The sequence below is a fragment of the Salvia hispanica genome, chromosome 1 (assembly GCF_023119035.1).
Source record: "Salvia hispanica cultivar TCC Black 2014 chromosome 1, UniMelb_Shisp_WGS_1.0, whole genome shotgun sequence".
Classification (NCBI taxonomy): domain Eukaryota; kingdom Viridiplantae; phylum Streptophyta; class Magnoliopsida; order Lamiales; family Lamiaceae; genus Salvia; species Salvia hispanica.
In genome coordinates this window covers 8,058,661-8,072,625 of record NC_062965.1, presented here as the reverse complement: position 1 = coordinate 8,072,625, position 13,965 = coordinate 8,058,661, and the positions used below count along the sequence as shown (strand labels likewise).

At 37.1% G+C, this 13,965-nt stretch overlaps 2 protein-coding genes across 4 annotated transcripts; both read right to left on the bottom strand.

The window, feature by feature from the left end:
* Positions 1-8,556: 8,556 nt before the first annotated feature.
* LOC125203629 (glycine-rich protein 5) lies at positions 8,557-9,210 on the bottom strand. Its single transcript, XM_048102022.1, has one exon. The coding sequence runs from the start codon at positions 9,185-9,187 to the stop codon at positions 8,714-8,716; it is 474 nt and encodes a 157-aa protein (XP_047957979.1). The 5' UTR covers positions 9,188-9,210; the 3' UTR covers positions 8,557-8,713.
* Positions 9,211-10,270: 1,060 nt separating this feature from the next.
* LOC125203608 (glycine-rich RNA-binding protein 2, mitochondrial-like) lies at positions 10,271-12,154 on the bottom strand. 3 transcript variants are annotated; one of them, XM_048101998.1, is made up of 5 exons: positions 12,026-12,154; positions 11,308-11,443; positions 11,148-11,216; positions 10,706-10,812; positions 10,271-10,588 (listed from the first exon to the last, which is right to left on the bottom strand). In XM_048101998.1, the coding sequence occupies exons 2-5, from the start codon at positions 11,429-11,431 to the stop codon at positions 10,415-10,417; spliced, it is 474 nt and encodes a 157-aa protein (XP_047957955.1). In that variant the 5' UTR covers positions 11,432-11,443; positions 12,026-12,154; the 3' UTR covers positions 10,271-10,414. The 3 variants fall into 3 exon arrangements, with proteins under 3 accessions (XP_047957955.1, XP_047957961.1, XP_047957966.1); XM_048102004.1 differs by having other exon boundaries at positions 11,308-11,456; positions 12,026-12,117; XM_048102009.1 differs by having other exon boundaries at positions 11,308-11,483; positions 12,026-12,105.
* Between the last annotated feature and the right edge of the window lie 1,811 nt (positions 12,155-13,965).

Below are 13,965 nucleotides of genomic sequence, written 5' to 3'. Positions count from 1 at the left end.
ATAAACAAGTGTCACGCTCAAGTTGAGCTACAAATATAAAGAGAAGATATTTGTAGGTTCATACGCATGGATTACTAGTTAGGAAAAGCCTAGAAGGTGAAGCTGGTCCTTTAAAACCCTCCATCTCGTTCAGACAGCTCCATCCATCAATTACACCCTTGATAATTTTGCAGTAAGGAACCAAAGATGCAATGTCTTCGTGTGTGACAATAATGTCATAGTAGTTGCACACGATCTCATCTCTGAGAAACAAACTGGATTAGAACTGATAATGATGTGTTGTTGCATTCCTAGTACAAAACACAATGGACAAACACTTACGTTGCTTCATCCCTCGTTGCTAGGATCCAATAGTAAACCTCCTTCTCTTCGGCGTTGAGATGGTAAGACATCTTGATACATCTTTCATTGAACGGTGAGCGCAATGATTCCGGTGCTGCCAGTTTCGCCCGGTTTCTCAAGCTTGGTTTACTCGTGTCCTGCACAGTTGCATAGTTTGTTATTTACTTTGAATTTTATTCCACATAAAATTACATAAGAAATATTTACTTCCTCGAATGTTGCATAAATCAATACAAATTTTGCATTGTTTCCTTGAATTTTGCATAAATCTATACAGATTTTGCATTGCAATAAATAAACATGACATCAGTGGTCCTAAATAGATGTACCTCAACAACTTCTTTCCCTTTTCCTTTTGACACATAAACTTCGATTTTTTTGCCTTTTTTGTTATTGGCATTTGGTTGAAACTCCTTTCGCCATCCACCAACCTGAAACAAGAAGTTCAATGATTAAGGTCACTGCATAAAACTCAGAAGGTGAATGTTTTGTTTGCTAATCAATTGCTGGACTTCATACGGAGTTGTTCATGTTCTCGTTATCAGCTGCCGGTATTTTCAATGCAACTTGTTTTGCTTTTACAACCTTCTCATGTTTCTCCTTCTCAGAAACATTCTTTGAAGTTGCAGGAGAATTGGAAGCACCATGGTGGCTGTCCTGTTGCTACATTTCAGCGCGTCACATATAAAAACTATAAGCAAGTTTCTGAATTAAGCAATGCATCTGATTGTGCAGAGTATGCAATAAGCATAGTTAATCACAAAGTAAGCAATCTATCAAATTGCTTATGCGTATCTTCAGAATACACAATATTTCAAACCAAATAACCAAATTTAACATCAAATTAAGCCAACAAAAAAAATAAAATTAAGTTAATCTCATCTGGTTGAATGGACAGTCAATAATAACTCAAAATGTTGAATGCATTGTTTTCCGCTGAAGTGGTTACCTTATTTTCACAAACTTTACCGCTGATGTGTTTTATTTTTACGACATTCTCTTGTTTCTCCTTCTCAGAAACATTCTTTGAAGTTGCAGGCGAATTGGAAGCACCATGGTGGTTGTGTTGTTGCTACATTTCAGCGTATCACATATAAAAACAATAAGCAAGTTTCTGAATTAAGCAATGCATCGCACTGTGCAGAGTACGCAATAAGCATAGTTCATCACAAAGTAAGCAATCTATCAAACAGCTTATGCATAACTTCAAAATACCCAACAATTCAAACAAATTAACCAAATTTAACATCAAATTAAGCCAAAAAAAAAACAGAATTAAGTTCATCTCATCTGGTTAAATGGACAGTCAATAATAACTCAAAATGTGAATGCACTGTTTTCCGCTGATTCATTGTTGTGGTTACCTTATTTTCAAAAACTTTACCGTTGTCACAGGGATCTTTAGAATTTGAGTTTTCAGGTGCCACACCGCTAGGGTTAATATTAGCCTGCTTGTTGTGCTGCTCAACAATACGGTCTGACCTAGCGACAACACCGTTGACTGTTGTGTTTGGATCAATATTACCCAATCTCGTCGTACATGGGTATATTGTTATCTATATCATTGTCACCAACAGGATCATCCATATTCTAAAATTCAGAGTCCTATTAAAAACAAAACAATTACTTATATAGCAACTTATAAGACACATTAAGCTTTAGGTTGCTATTAAAATGCATATGAACTAAACTCAAATGCCTCAATTACCTGAGTATTGAATAAGTTGAAGTTTGGAACAAAGTTCTCAAATTCCAACCTTGTGTCTATGGCTTTCATCATGGCTTCTAGTGCTTCTAAGAATTATGGATCATTCAAATCCTCGTCTTCCATAGCCCGTGTGAAGTTTACAACAGTTTCTTCAGCAGTGCCATCCGGCTTCTCTGACAAACCAATGAGTGTCCTGCCAAAGTAAGCTGCCATCCTGAAGCATTCCTTATCGCGGAAATCTTCTGGTCCTCCTGCTAGCTTAGCCACGAAAGCAGCAATTGCATCAGCAATTTTTTTCCCAGCCAACACCAATTCACGGTAATACGTTTTGTGAATATTGGATTCCTTGCCATCCTTATTACTCGGTGGGTAATGTGGATTGTTGTTGCCCTCAGCACAAATTTTTTCTTCTTCTTTAGAAAAGATGTCTTTCTGGCTGCGTAGTACATCATTGCTTAATGTTTCAGTGATGTATGATTTTCCAAATCCTCCGGTTATCGTCTCATCCTTCTGTCGCTTCTTCAAATTTTCAGCATTCCAACCTAAGAAGGTCGGAAAACGTCGTTCCACTATCCTTGTGCAATGTACCATGCGGTCCACATAGCAAAGCTAAGACACATAGCATAAGGTTACTCAATAGTTGCGTAACATATAGAAAAGATTGCATAAAAATCTATAAACTCGTACCAATAATAAAATGATAGGACCACTAAAGTGTTTGCCTTTCCTGATTTCCCAATTCTTGCGAGTAATAAACATCGTAGAAATAGTGTACGCACACCAATTGTATTGGCTTACGTTAGACACGCCATCTACGAAGCTCATAATCTTTGGCTTCAAGTAGCCGTCCCCGGGTGTTTCAATCAAAGCAGTTTCCATTAAGATTATGAAACATTTTTTGAAGTCTATCCCTCCCTCCATGTCTGCAAACATCTCATTCTCAACATCAGTGTCTAGAAGGTGATTTTTATCTTTGCCAATATGATCTGCAATCCCATCGGCGTACGGATGACTCTCACGCATTTCCTTCCATCTGATTGGCATAGAACCTTTTGGAAATCCAAGCGTCACACGGACGTCTTCCGCATCAATATGCAATGGTTTGTTTCCAGCTACCTTGTGAGCCATGGAGGATAAGAGGGAGGTCATGCCACATACCCAATACAGCTCGAGGGATGGCCAGGGAAGCGAGGAAGAGGGAAGGCTCAGATTTGAGGACAAATCCTTTCCAAGAAGGGGAGGATGATACGACCATGGAAGCCGTACACCAAAGCTTGTACCTGCATCTGTCTTCAATCAGTATTATGCCCATCAAGATGACTTCCAAATGCTTTGAAACTGCCACAATTATCTTCGTCTTTGAGAGATCTTCGCGTGGGTATCTTACACGCCCCAATCGGAGTTCGGAGGAGAGAGTTATGGACGATTTACTAAAGCCGCGCAGAACAGGCAGGGAGCTCCAGAAGGAACACCCGGGCGGGTGTTTTCACCATGAAAATCACCCGACCGGGTGAAAGTGTTGTGAAGCATTTCCAGATTCCAGAAGAAACACCCGGGCGGGTGTTTTGGACCGCACAATTCACCCGAGACTTAGTTTTTGTGGGCCTTTTTCACATTTTGGGCTCTTAGTATAAATACATTTTTGGTGTCATTTTTCATTCGAGATTAAGATAAGATTGTGATTAAGATATCTCTTTTGTGAGTTTTTCCTCTTTGAGGAATGTATCCAATTCCTTCCTTGAAGGTTGCTTGTCTCAATTTCATAGGTTGATTCAAGTAGAGGTATGCATCAATGGGGTGTATCCATTGAGTAGTGGAGCCAAGGGGTGATAGAGCTATTAAAAGTTGCCTAGGGTTGTTTCCATTCTTTTGGTCAAGGTCCTATGGTCATAACTCTTTTATCTCATCATTATATATGACCACGGTTGCCAGACGTCAAGAGTGTCCCTCTCGGCGTGAGCCATGGAGGATAAGAGGGAGGTCATGCCACATACCCAATACAGCTCGAGGGATGGCCAGGGAAGCGAGGAAGAGGGAAGGCTCAGATTTGAGGACAAATCCTTTCCAAGAAGGGGAGGATGATACGGCCATGGAAGCCGTACACCAAAGCTTGTACCTGCATCTGTCTTCAATCAGTATTATGCCCATCAAGATGACTTCCAAATGCTTTGAAACTGCCACAATTATCTTCGTCTTTGAGAGATCTTCGCGTGGGTATCTTACACGCCCCAATCGGAGTTCGGAGGAGAGAGTTATGGACGATTTACTAAAGCCGCGCAGAACAGGCAGGGAGCTCCAGAAGGAACACCCGGGCGGGTGTTTTCACCATGAAAATCACCCGACCGGGTGAAAGTGTTGTGAAGCATTTCCAGATTCCAGAAGAAACACCGTTTTGGACCGCACAATTCACCCGAGACTTAGTTTTTGTGGGCCTTTTTCACATTTTGGGCTCCTAGTATAAATACATTTTTGGTGTCATTTTTCATTCGAGATTAAGATAAGATTGTGATTAAGATATCTCTTTTGTGAGTTTTTCCTCTTTGAGGAATGTATCCAATTCCTTCCTTGAAATATATCTATAACCATATTCTCTCTAAATATAAAAGTGCTGCAATACTTATTGATTCCAATATCCAACAAAGTGATATCAGAGCCTTGATCTTTAACATGGCATCATGCATTTCCATGTTTTCTTATACTCCAAATCAAGTTCCTATCTTCGAAGGAGAGCACTTCGCTTATTGGAGTAATCAAATGGAGACTATATTTTGTCTCAAGATCTATGGGATAATGTGGAAGATGGATTTCAAGAACCACGACAACAACAAATTAATGGAGAGGCATGGAGCCAAAATCAACAAAATGACTTTCAAGAAAAATATGAAGAGAGATGCAAGCGCCTTGAGATTTATTCAACAAGGGCCGGGCAAATTCATATATCCAAGAATTCATGGTATCAAATGATCCAAAGAAGCTTGGAATATATTAAAGGAAGGATTTCACGGCAATGACAAGGTAACTTCTATCAAACTACAATCTCTTTGGAGAGAGTTTGATAATTTGTGAAAGAAAAATGGTAAAACAATGCAAATCTATCTTACCCGAGTCGCCGAGATCGTGAATCAAATTAGAAGTCTTGGAGAAGTAATTAAATAAAAGAAAATTGTTCAAAAGGTCCTTTGGAGTCTTCCACCAAAATATGATTACATTGTGGCCGCTATCGAAGAGTCTAAGGATTTATCAACTTATACTCTACATGATCTTACATGCTCCCTTCAAGCGCATGAAGAACGAATTGAAAGGTCTTGAAATCATCCCCTAGATGAAGCATTTGGGTCGATAAATTTTTCGAACTCAAAACAACAACAAAGCAAAGGGAAATTTTGAGGACAAACATTTCAAAATAATGGCATATCTTTTCAAGGAAGAGGATGAGATCTGATAAGGATCCATGTATATTATGATCCATTTCCCAAGAATTTATCCATTGATGATGCTTGATCTAGGTATTTTTTTGTGAGGCTATTTTCAATTTCTCAACACAAAGCAAAAGATAATAAAAGATCCAACCAACAAAAATTGAATCTAAATAAGAATTGATGGAAGATTAGGAATGGAAAACATGTGTATAATGATGAGATAAAAGAGTTATAATCATAGGACCTTGACCAAAACAATGGAAACAACCCTAGGCAACTTTCAATAGCTCTATCACCCCTTGGCTCCACTTCTCAATGAATACACCCCATTGATGCATACCTCTACTTAAATCAATGAATGATGGAAACAAGCAACCTTCAAGAAAGGAATTGGATACAATCCTCAAAGAGGAAACTCTTTAGGGTAGAAACTTTAATTCAGCAAAAATCCATCAAAAGAAATGACATCTAAAGGTATTTATACTAAGGGTCCAAAAATAGAAATTTGACCCACAAAATCTAAGTATCGGACGTTTCACCCGGTCGGGTAAATTGCAGGATGCAAAAAATCCACCCGGGTTTTCGTTCTGGAGTCCGCCGGTATTTCGCCCGGTCGGGCGTTCTTCCTGTCCCTCCGGTTGACCCTCGTTTTTCAGCACGATCCTCACCGTCGGCTCCTCTGTCGTCCTAGGCTCCTCCCGCATGGACTTTTGAATGAATGTAGCAAGTCCATCTCGAAGCCGCCTCGTCATGGCCCTCGTCGTGGGTCCGCCACGTGAGTTAGTATCAAGATCAATCAAGAAATTCAAGTCTTTATTGCAAAATTTGCAAAAAGGCTAATTTTAACACAAACGAGTGTTATTTCAAGTGCAAAAATTGCAAGAATTCAAATTATTCGCAAAGGGATTGCTACCATCAAAAGAAAGAAGGGAAGCAAAATGTAGCACATTTTTCCAAAGATGAAGGTGAACAACTCTTCTCCTTTATGATTCCTGAACATCAATCATAAGAAGCACTGTACATGGATAGCAATTGCAGCAGTCACATGAGAAAAAATATGATCTTTGATGAAACAACATCATGGAACTGGTGGAAAGAAAAATCAGTCGAGCATCTATCTCTAGATGATTATGAATTATCAAATGTAGACGATGAAGAAGATCATGTCGTTCCTTCTCCTCAAAGTCCAAATTCTACTCCACAAAGTCCTCCTAATCAAGTTGCAGATTCAAGTCCAGAATCTCTAATAAGATAGGTTCGTTCATTACGAGAAATATATGAGGTATCCGAATTTGCTCTTTATACTAGTGAGCCAGAACTTGGGAGTCAATAGACCAATACATAAAGATGTCATTGTATTGAAATGGATCTATAAAACAAAATATCAAGAAGATGGAAGCATTCAAAAGCATAAAGCCAGACTTGTGGCGAAAGAGTACTCGCAACAGCCGGGAATTGACTTCACAGAAACTTTTGCACCAATTGTGAGAATGGATACTATTCGTGTTGTACTTGCACCTGCAGCACAACTTGAGCTTCAAGTATTTCAAGTCGATGTCAAGTCAGCTTTTCTAAACAGAGAGCTAGAGGAAGAGGTGTTTGCTGAACAACCTCAAGGTTTTTGTGTTGAAGGAGAAGAAGCCAAGGTGTACATATTGAAGAAAGCTCTATATGGCCTCAAACAAGCTCCAAGAGCCTTCTTTATATGTGAAAAAAGAGAATCATGATATGATGATTGTTTGCATCTATGTAGATGATCTTATCTATGTGGGTACTAACATACATATGATAGAAGATTTCAAGAAAAGAATGATGGAGGAATTCAAAATGACAGATTTGGGAATCATGAAGTATTTTCTTGGAATCCGAGTAAAGCAATCTGGAGGAAAAATACTCATATCACAAGAAAACTACATTGAAGATCGTTTGAAGAAATTTCACATGGAGAACTGCAATCCAGTTTTCTCTCCTATGACAACAAGTGATAAATTACAGAAAGTGTTCCATTCAAGATCAAAGTATATTGAGTTGCGTCATCATTTCATCCAAGATATGGTGAACAAAGAAGAAATCAGTTTGGAATATGTTGGAACAAAAGAGCAGCTTGCGGATTTCCTTACTAAAGCAGTTCTAGTAGAGAAATTTGAGAAGACCCGTGATATGTTCAAGATTGCAAATTAAGAGGGGGTGTTGAAAAAGTAATTTGTAGTCATGGTTCTCAATGAAGAGACATCTACCTTCTTGAAGAGTCATATACTTTGATGAAGAGTCATGTACTTTAGTAAAGAGTTATGTACCTTAGTAAAAAGTCATGTTCCCTTAGTGAAGAGTAATGTATGTATCTATAAATATCATAGTAATCTCCACCATTTTATTCATTCAAAAGAATCATCCAATAAAAAATATCATATTCACTATTTGGTGAAATATATCTATATCCATATTCTCTCCAAATATAAAAGTGACGCGGCACTTATTGATTCCAATATCCAACAGGCGTTTGGATTGCCAACAAAGGGAAAAATTGGAGAAATTGTTGTCAAAAAACTAAGAAACAATGCTATAGCTAAATCAATGTCATTGTAGACGCTGATACATCTCATAGGCATAATCAAACAACTTATGTGTGTTCCCTGAAACCTCGATGTTGTTGTTGAGGAGCGAGCATGATCTGGTTCTATTTGAGGCGTCGTTTCGCCCCTGCTAGAATTGCAAACTCCGCAATAATAAATGTAAAATTTCATATTAAATGTTTATTTTCTAATTTAAATATTCTTAGTAAATCTTTAATCAGGATTATTCCGATTGTACAGCCGTTGTTTCCAAAAATTGGATTCATATTTTGTTTCGAAATTATTTTTTAAAAAGTTGGATGTTTTTTATTTTGATCAGTCTTGACTGTTACTCCCTCAGTCCGCCATTAGGAGTCCCGCTTTACTATTTTAGCCCGATCGCCATTAGGAATCTCGGTTAACTTTTACTATAAAGGGTAGATATACTTCACTTTCCACTAACTCATTTTCTCATTTCACTCATATTCTATTATAAAATGCATTTAAGTAGTTGCTTTATCGGTACACTCACGGGTTTGATTTGTAAAACATTGCCTATTTCTTATAGCACTTCCTCATGGGCATGCAACTACGTACAAAAGCATGACAATATTTCCACACCAAACTTTTATATTTATTGGACAGTAGTAGATGATTTAGTAATTAAGTGGAATGCTGGTCGACGTAGCTTTTCATGGAAATCCACCTCCTCCGCCTGAACCTCCACCAAAACCGCCGCCAGAACCACCACCACCGCCAAGGCCACCTCCTCCACCCGAACCTCCACCAAACCCTCCACCCGAGCCTCCTCCTCCACCAAACCCGCCACCCGAGCCTCCACCCCCTCCAAAACCGCCTCCTCCACCCGAACCTCCGCCAAACCCTCCACCCGAGCCTCCACCTCCGCCAAGACCGCCTCCTCCTCCCGAACCTCCACCAAATCCTCCACCCGAGCCTCCACCTCCGCCAAGGCCTCCTCCTCCTCCCGAACCTCCACCAAATCCTCCACCCGAGCCTCCACCTCCGCCAAACCCGCCACCCGAGCCACCACCAAGGAACTTCTCATCATTGTAAGAAGCCTCGGATTCATCGGCAAGCATGCCCGCATTGGTGGCGCAGAAAACTAGGCCACTCAGAAACAAAACAAGAAGAAGCTTCGTAACCATGTTGTTTAGTAGTAACAAATTAAAATCTGGATTTGTTGATTGATCGACCACTAAAAAGGGATTTATATAGGAAGTGAAATCTTATAATTAATGAGACCATATCCTCATCCATAAACCACTAAACCAAATGATAATTAATGCATTAATGCAATCTTAATGCAAGTTGCAACCACCCGATTACTTTTGAAAGAAGATCATATAGGCTGACTTTTTCATCTTAATTAATTGATTCATGTCTCTAACTATATTGAAGACTTTTCATCTCTAAACGTCTGTCTATATCGTTTGTAGGCCAAATAACCATAAATGCAGCAATATGCAAAACGAATTTTGGTCTACTCATTGTTTTTAGCCTATATACATGTCTCGAGACAAACTACTAAAATCAATCAATAATTGATGACTACTTTACTATAATTAATGTAGGAGTACTTTGATAATATGGAGTATATGAAATACGATGAGGTTTTATTTAAAATTGAATAAGATATAATAATCAGGTAATTTGATAATATATATGTATATACGTTTAGTTGCATACTTTAAATATTTTTAATTATTATAGTTCATAAATTCATCGGATTTATTTTCTTTTATTATTAATTTATTTTTAGTAACCATTTTAGTAAGATATAATAAGATGATATTATGTTTTTTTTTTAAAATAAAAAATGATGTGGTAATTATACAGTTTATTACTCCAAGTTAATTCAAATTATTATGAGATTATAATTTTTTAGAATAAAATAATTAAAATAGAATATAACCTTAAATTATACTACTACATAAAATATAGAGTTAAGTATTTGTTTTGACAAATTAAAGTTACTTATTAATTTGCTAAGTAATTCAATCATCATCCTCGGCTAGCAGCTCATTGTGAATATAGGTGACTAATTTAAACTATCATCATTGTCATTATTTTCAATTACTACTATAAACAGTAATTAAGACTCATATACTTTATTATTATTAAGAAAAATGCACCAGCCAGTGTGGCTCAGAAATTTTTATTGAGCAATAAATTATAGACGTAGAAAGTAGAACACTGCAGTTTTATGAGACTTGGATTGAAGCAGAGCAAACTCGAAATCATCCTCTATTTATTACAACTAAATGAAAAGGAACACTGTTAAAGGGAAAACAATGCAAGACTGCTACTTTGTGTCCTACAATGTTAAACTAGTAGAGCCAAAAACAACTAAGCAAGCAAGCAAAATATGTAGACTAGTAACTATCATCTCTGTTGCCGTACCCGCCTCCATAACCGCCGCCGCCGCCGCCACCACCACCACGGCCATAGCTATTGCCTCCATAACTCCCACCACCCCCACCACCATAGCTATTGCGAGGAGGTCTCTCCGTGGCCTGGCTCACGCGGATGTTCCTACCATTCAGTTCCTGCAGAGAGGTGACAAATATGTGAATCAAACAATGCTAGAGGCATGTCGAAGAAAGTTATTATGCTGTAAAACCATCATTGCTTTGCGCAGTTAATATTAGTACTCAGACTCTGACCTGTCCATCCATTGCTGATAGAGCCGAGTTAGCAGCCTCTTCGCTAGTGAAACACACAAAACCAAACCCTCTTGATCTTCCAGAATCTCTGTCGACTACAACTTTTGCTGCATACAAATAGCTAAGTTAATAGATAGAAGGAAGCAACTACTTCAACCAAACATTAACAACACTATGTTTTAGTCCATTAAACTCTTTGTCCAAGGCTCTAATGCAATCAACAGAGAGGGTGGCCTTCATCGGTCCAAAGCATTTAAGACTGAATTCATTTCAGTATGAGTGAAATGTAGGCATTACACAGCCTGTGCGTTCAGCACAAACGCGTGGACAGTACCAAAACTAATAGGACTAATTTATAAGATTCTGGTTGAACAAATTTTTGTGAGCATATGCACATCAAGATACTTTGTGTTGCAACAAGCATTTCCACACACTCACTAACCTGAGTCAACATCACCGAAGCTAGAAAAGGCATCTCTGAGAGACTGTTCGTCAGTTCCGTAAGAAAGCCCTAGCAAAAGGACATAACATGCACATCAGGTCATAAAGCAACTACCACACACAAACAAAGTAAGAATGGTAAAATCCAAGAAAGAAAAAACCTCCAATGAAAAGCTTGGTGGACATGCAGCGGATAGCATTAAACATCGAGGATTGCCCACTAATTGCACTAGAGGCAGATATGTTTTGCCTTAGCATTGTTCCAACTTTGTTAAAGCATGCCATACTCGTGAGAAGCTGAATGAAACAACTATATAATCAAATCTTAATCAAAGAACTACAAGAAAACCACACATATCAACAACCAAAAGTTTCACATCACATTTAAACATCAGATGGAAACAAACAGGTACATTAGATCCTCTAAATAAGACTGTAATCAATTAAGAAGCCATAACAATCCAATTACTCCATCCTGCCAACCAATTATGGTTAAGAAAGTGACTAATTCAGCACCATTATGTCAAAAACAAGAAATAAATTCCTATAAAAGCACGGATCACTAACTAAGGAAAAACTATATTTCACCTCTTCCTTCTGTTGTCACCGTATCAGAAACAAACAACATCCGGTGAAAATTATATGCTGTAGGCATAATAATAATATCATCGCACCACACAAAATACATAAACCGCACCTTAAAAGAGGGGAAAATGACAGATTTCCAAAATAAATTTTAAAAAAAATCTAGATTTTATTCTGAATTGCAAATACAAGCAAAGATTAACGCATTTCGACTACAACACATGCAGAGAGGAACATATCTAAGAAAACTCACTGGAAGTAAAAATTATTGGAGAATTAAGAAGAAAGATATACCTCTTGGAGAAGGGATTGAGTTTTGGAAGAGAAGGAAATTATATGAAGCGGCTAGAAAAGTGCTCTAGCTAGGTCACTGAAAGTGAAGGGTTTTATAGTTTTATATTTATGGCAAGCGAGATCCTACTACGAAAATATCTCCACTGCAGTTATTTTTCCTACAATTTGTTAGGTTATGTTTATTTTATTTTATTACTGCTATATTTTATTTTGAGGGGTGAATTATGTTTATTTTATTTTATTTCATTTTAAGGGGTTATGTAAATTATTTATTTATTATTTATTATTTATTAGGGTTGTAAAATGGATATGGGTGTTGGGTAAACCAAATTTTGTTCCGAGCGCGATGTTGAATAAATTCGAGCATTCTTCGTTGTTCGTCGCTCGATAAACAAATAAAGCAACAAACTCAACCACAAACTTGCAACGAAAGAAAACTCATGCATTCATGCAATTCAATTGACACAAATTTAATACTAACACATAATTTTCAAAAATTAATAACTACCTCATCCGTGCCAACTAAGTTGAGGCATTTCTTTTATGCACAAATATTAAGAAATTTAGTTAAATGGGTTAAATGAAGATAAAATAAAATAGAAGAGAGAATAGAGTAGGACAGTAAATTAGAGTATGAGAGAGAATCAAGTAAGAGTGATTAGATATTTTATTTTTTCCTATAAAAGAAAATGACTCGCTTCCTATCTTCTTTTTCACTTGCATTTAATATTCTACTTTCTATTTTAGTGTAGTTATTATATTTCAATTTATTTTGAAAATTAGTATTATATTATTATCAACATGAGACTTTGAATTAGCATATAGTTATGATAAAAAAAAAATTTGCTTTAAAAATAACTGCATTTTTCTTGAATGTATATTAGTACTATTTATATAGGATTTACAAATAATTTATCAATTGGATTATATTTTTTCCTTTTTGGTTTTTCAGAAATAGCTTAAACTTTATTAGAATAATTTAACTTCAAAAGATTTAGTATTTTATTTATTATGTAATTATGGAAGGACAAACAAACGGAATGTGACCTCTATTAGCCCTTGCGACCTCTTTCAGATGCTACACATGTGGGTAAACTCATTTAGGAAATAGTACGGATCTTCATCAGTCTTCGCATATTACTCTGCAATACATTGACTAAAGGGAGCTTAAGTTCAATACTAGAAGTTCCATTGGACAATTTAATCGGAGAGTTAGGATCGGCGACTATATGACTAGTGAGGTTACAATTTACAAATCAGGTCTGCATCTATCATTTCAATGATGTCCTCTAATTGTGTACAACTCTCAGGATTGAGGTCCTTGTATTAATACACTCTGTTTCTTTAGGTGCTTCTACAAATTTTTGTTTCATTGGTCTTTATACTAAAAATTTTAAAATGATATTCTTTATTTTTATGGGACCAAGTGGGTATGCTTTATGTTGATCGATATTGCTAGTGAAGGGTGACAAAAACATTAGGGTTTTATAGTTCTTCATCCAATGATTTCGAAGTTGAAGCTAGCGCCTAAATTCGAACATGCAATGACATTTCTTCTCATGGTTGGCCATGATGACAACCTCCTATTGGTGAATGGATGTCGACTATCAACTACGATGAAGGTCGTGACCAAAGGTATCGAAGGCGGTGGCGGCACAATTGAAAGAGTTAAGGTTTTTGGGCTGAAACCCTAGTTTTGAAAAGTTAGAAGTTTTGAATTTATTTCAATAAAAAAAAAATAATTAAAAGTGTTTAAATGTTTATTTATAGTGTTGTAAATTTTGAGGAGAAGCGGCATAGCATGCACGAATCCAGACAATAGCTTCTTCTCCAAAGTGCGCCGCCTATGTACATTAAAAGCCACACATTTAATGAATTTTGAAGATTGAATGATGGGTTTTATTTCCCTTAAGACCATTTATGATTATGATGGAACGAAG

Excerpts from the sequence above, each read along its gene's own strand:
- LOC125203629 (XM_048102022.1), bottom strand. The coding sequence starts at position 9,187 with ATGGTTACGAAGCTTCTTCTTGTTTTGTTTCTGAGTGGCCTAGTTTTC.
- LOC125203608 (XM_048101998.1), bottom strand. The coding sequence starts at position 11,431 with ATGGCATGCTTTAACAAAGTTGGAACAATGCTAAGGCAAAACATATCT. Across the intron at positions 11,217-11,307 it reads CACCAAGCTTTTCATTGGAG|GGCTTTCTTACGGAACTGAC; the intron begins GTTTTTTCTTTC and ends TCCTTTTGCTAG. Across the intron at positions 10,589-10,705 it reads TATCAGCAATGGATGGACAG|GAACTGAATGGTAGGAACAT; the intron begins GTCAGAGTCTGA and ends ACCTCTCTGCAG.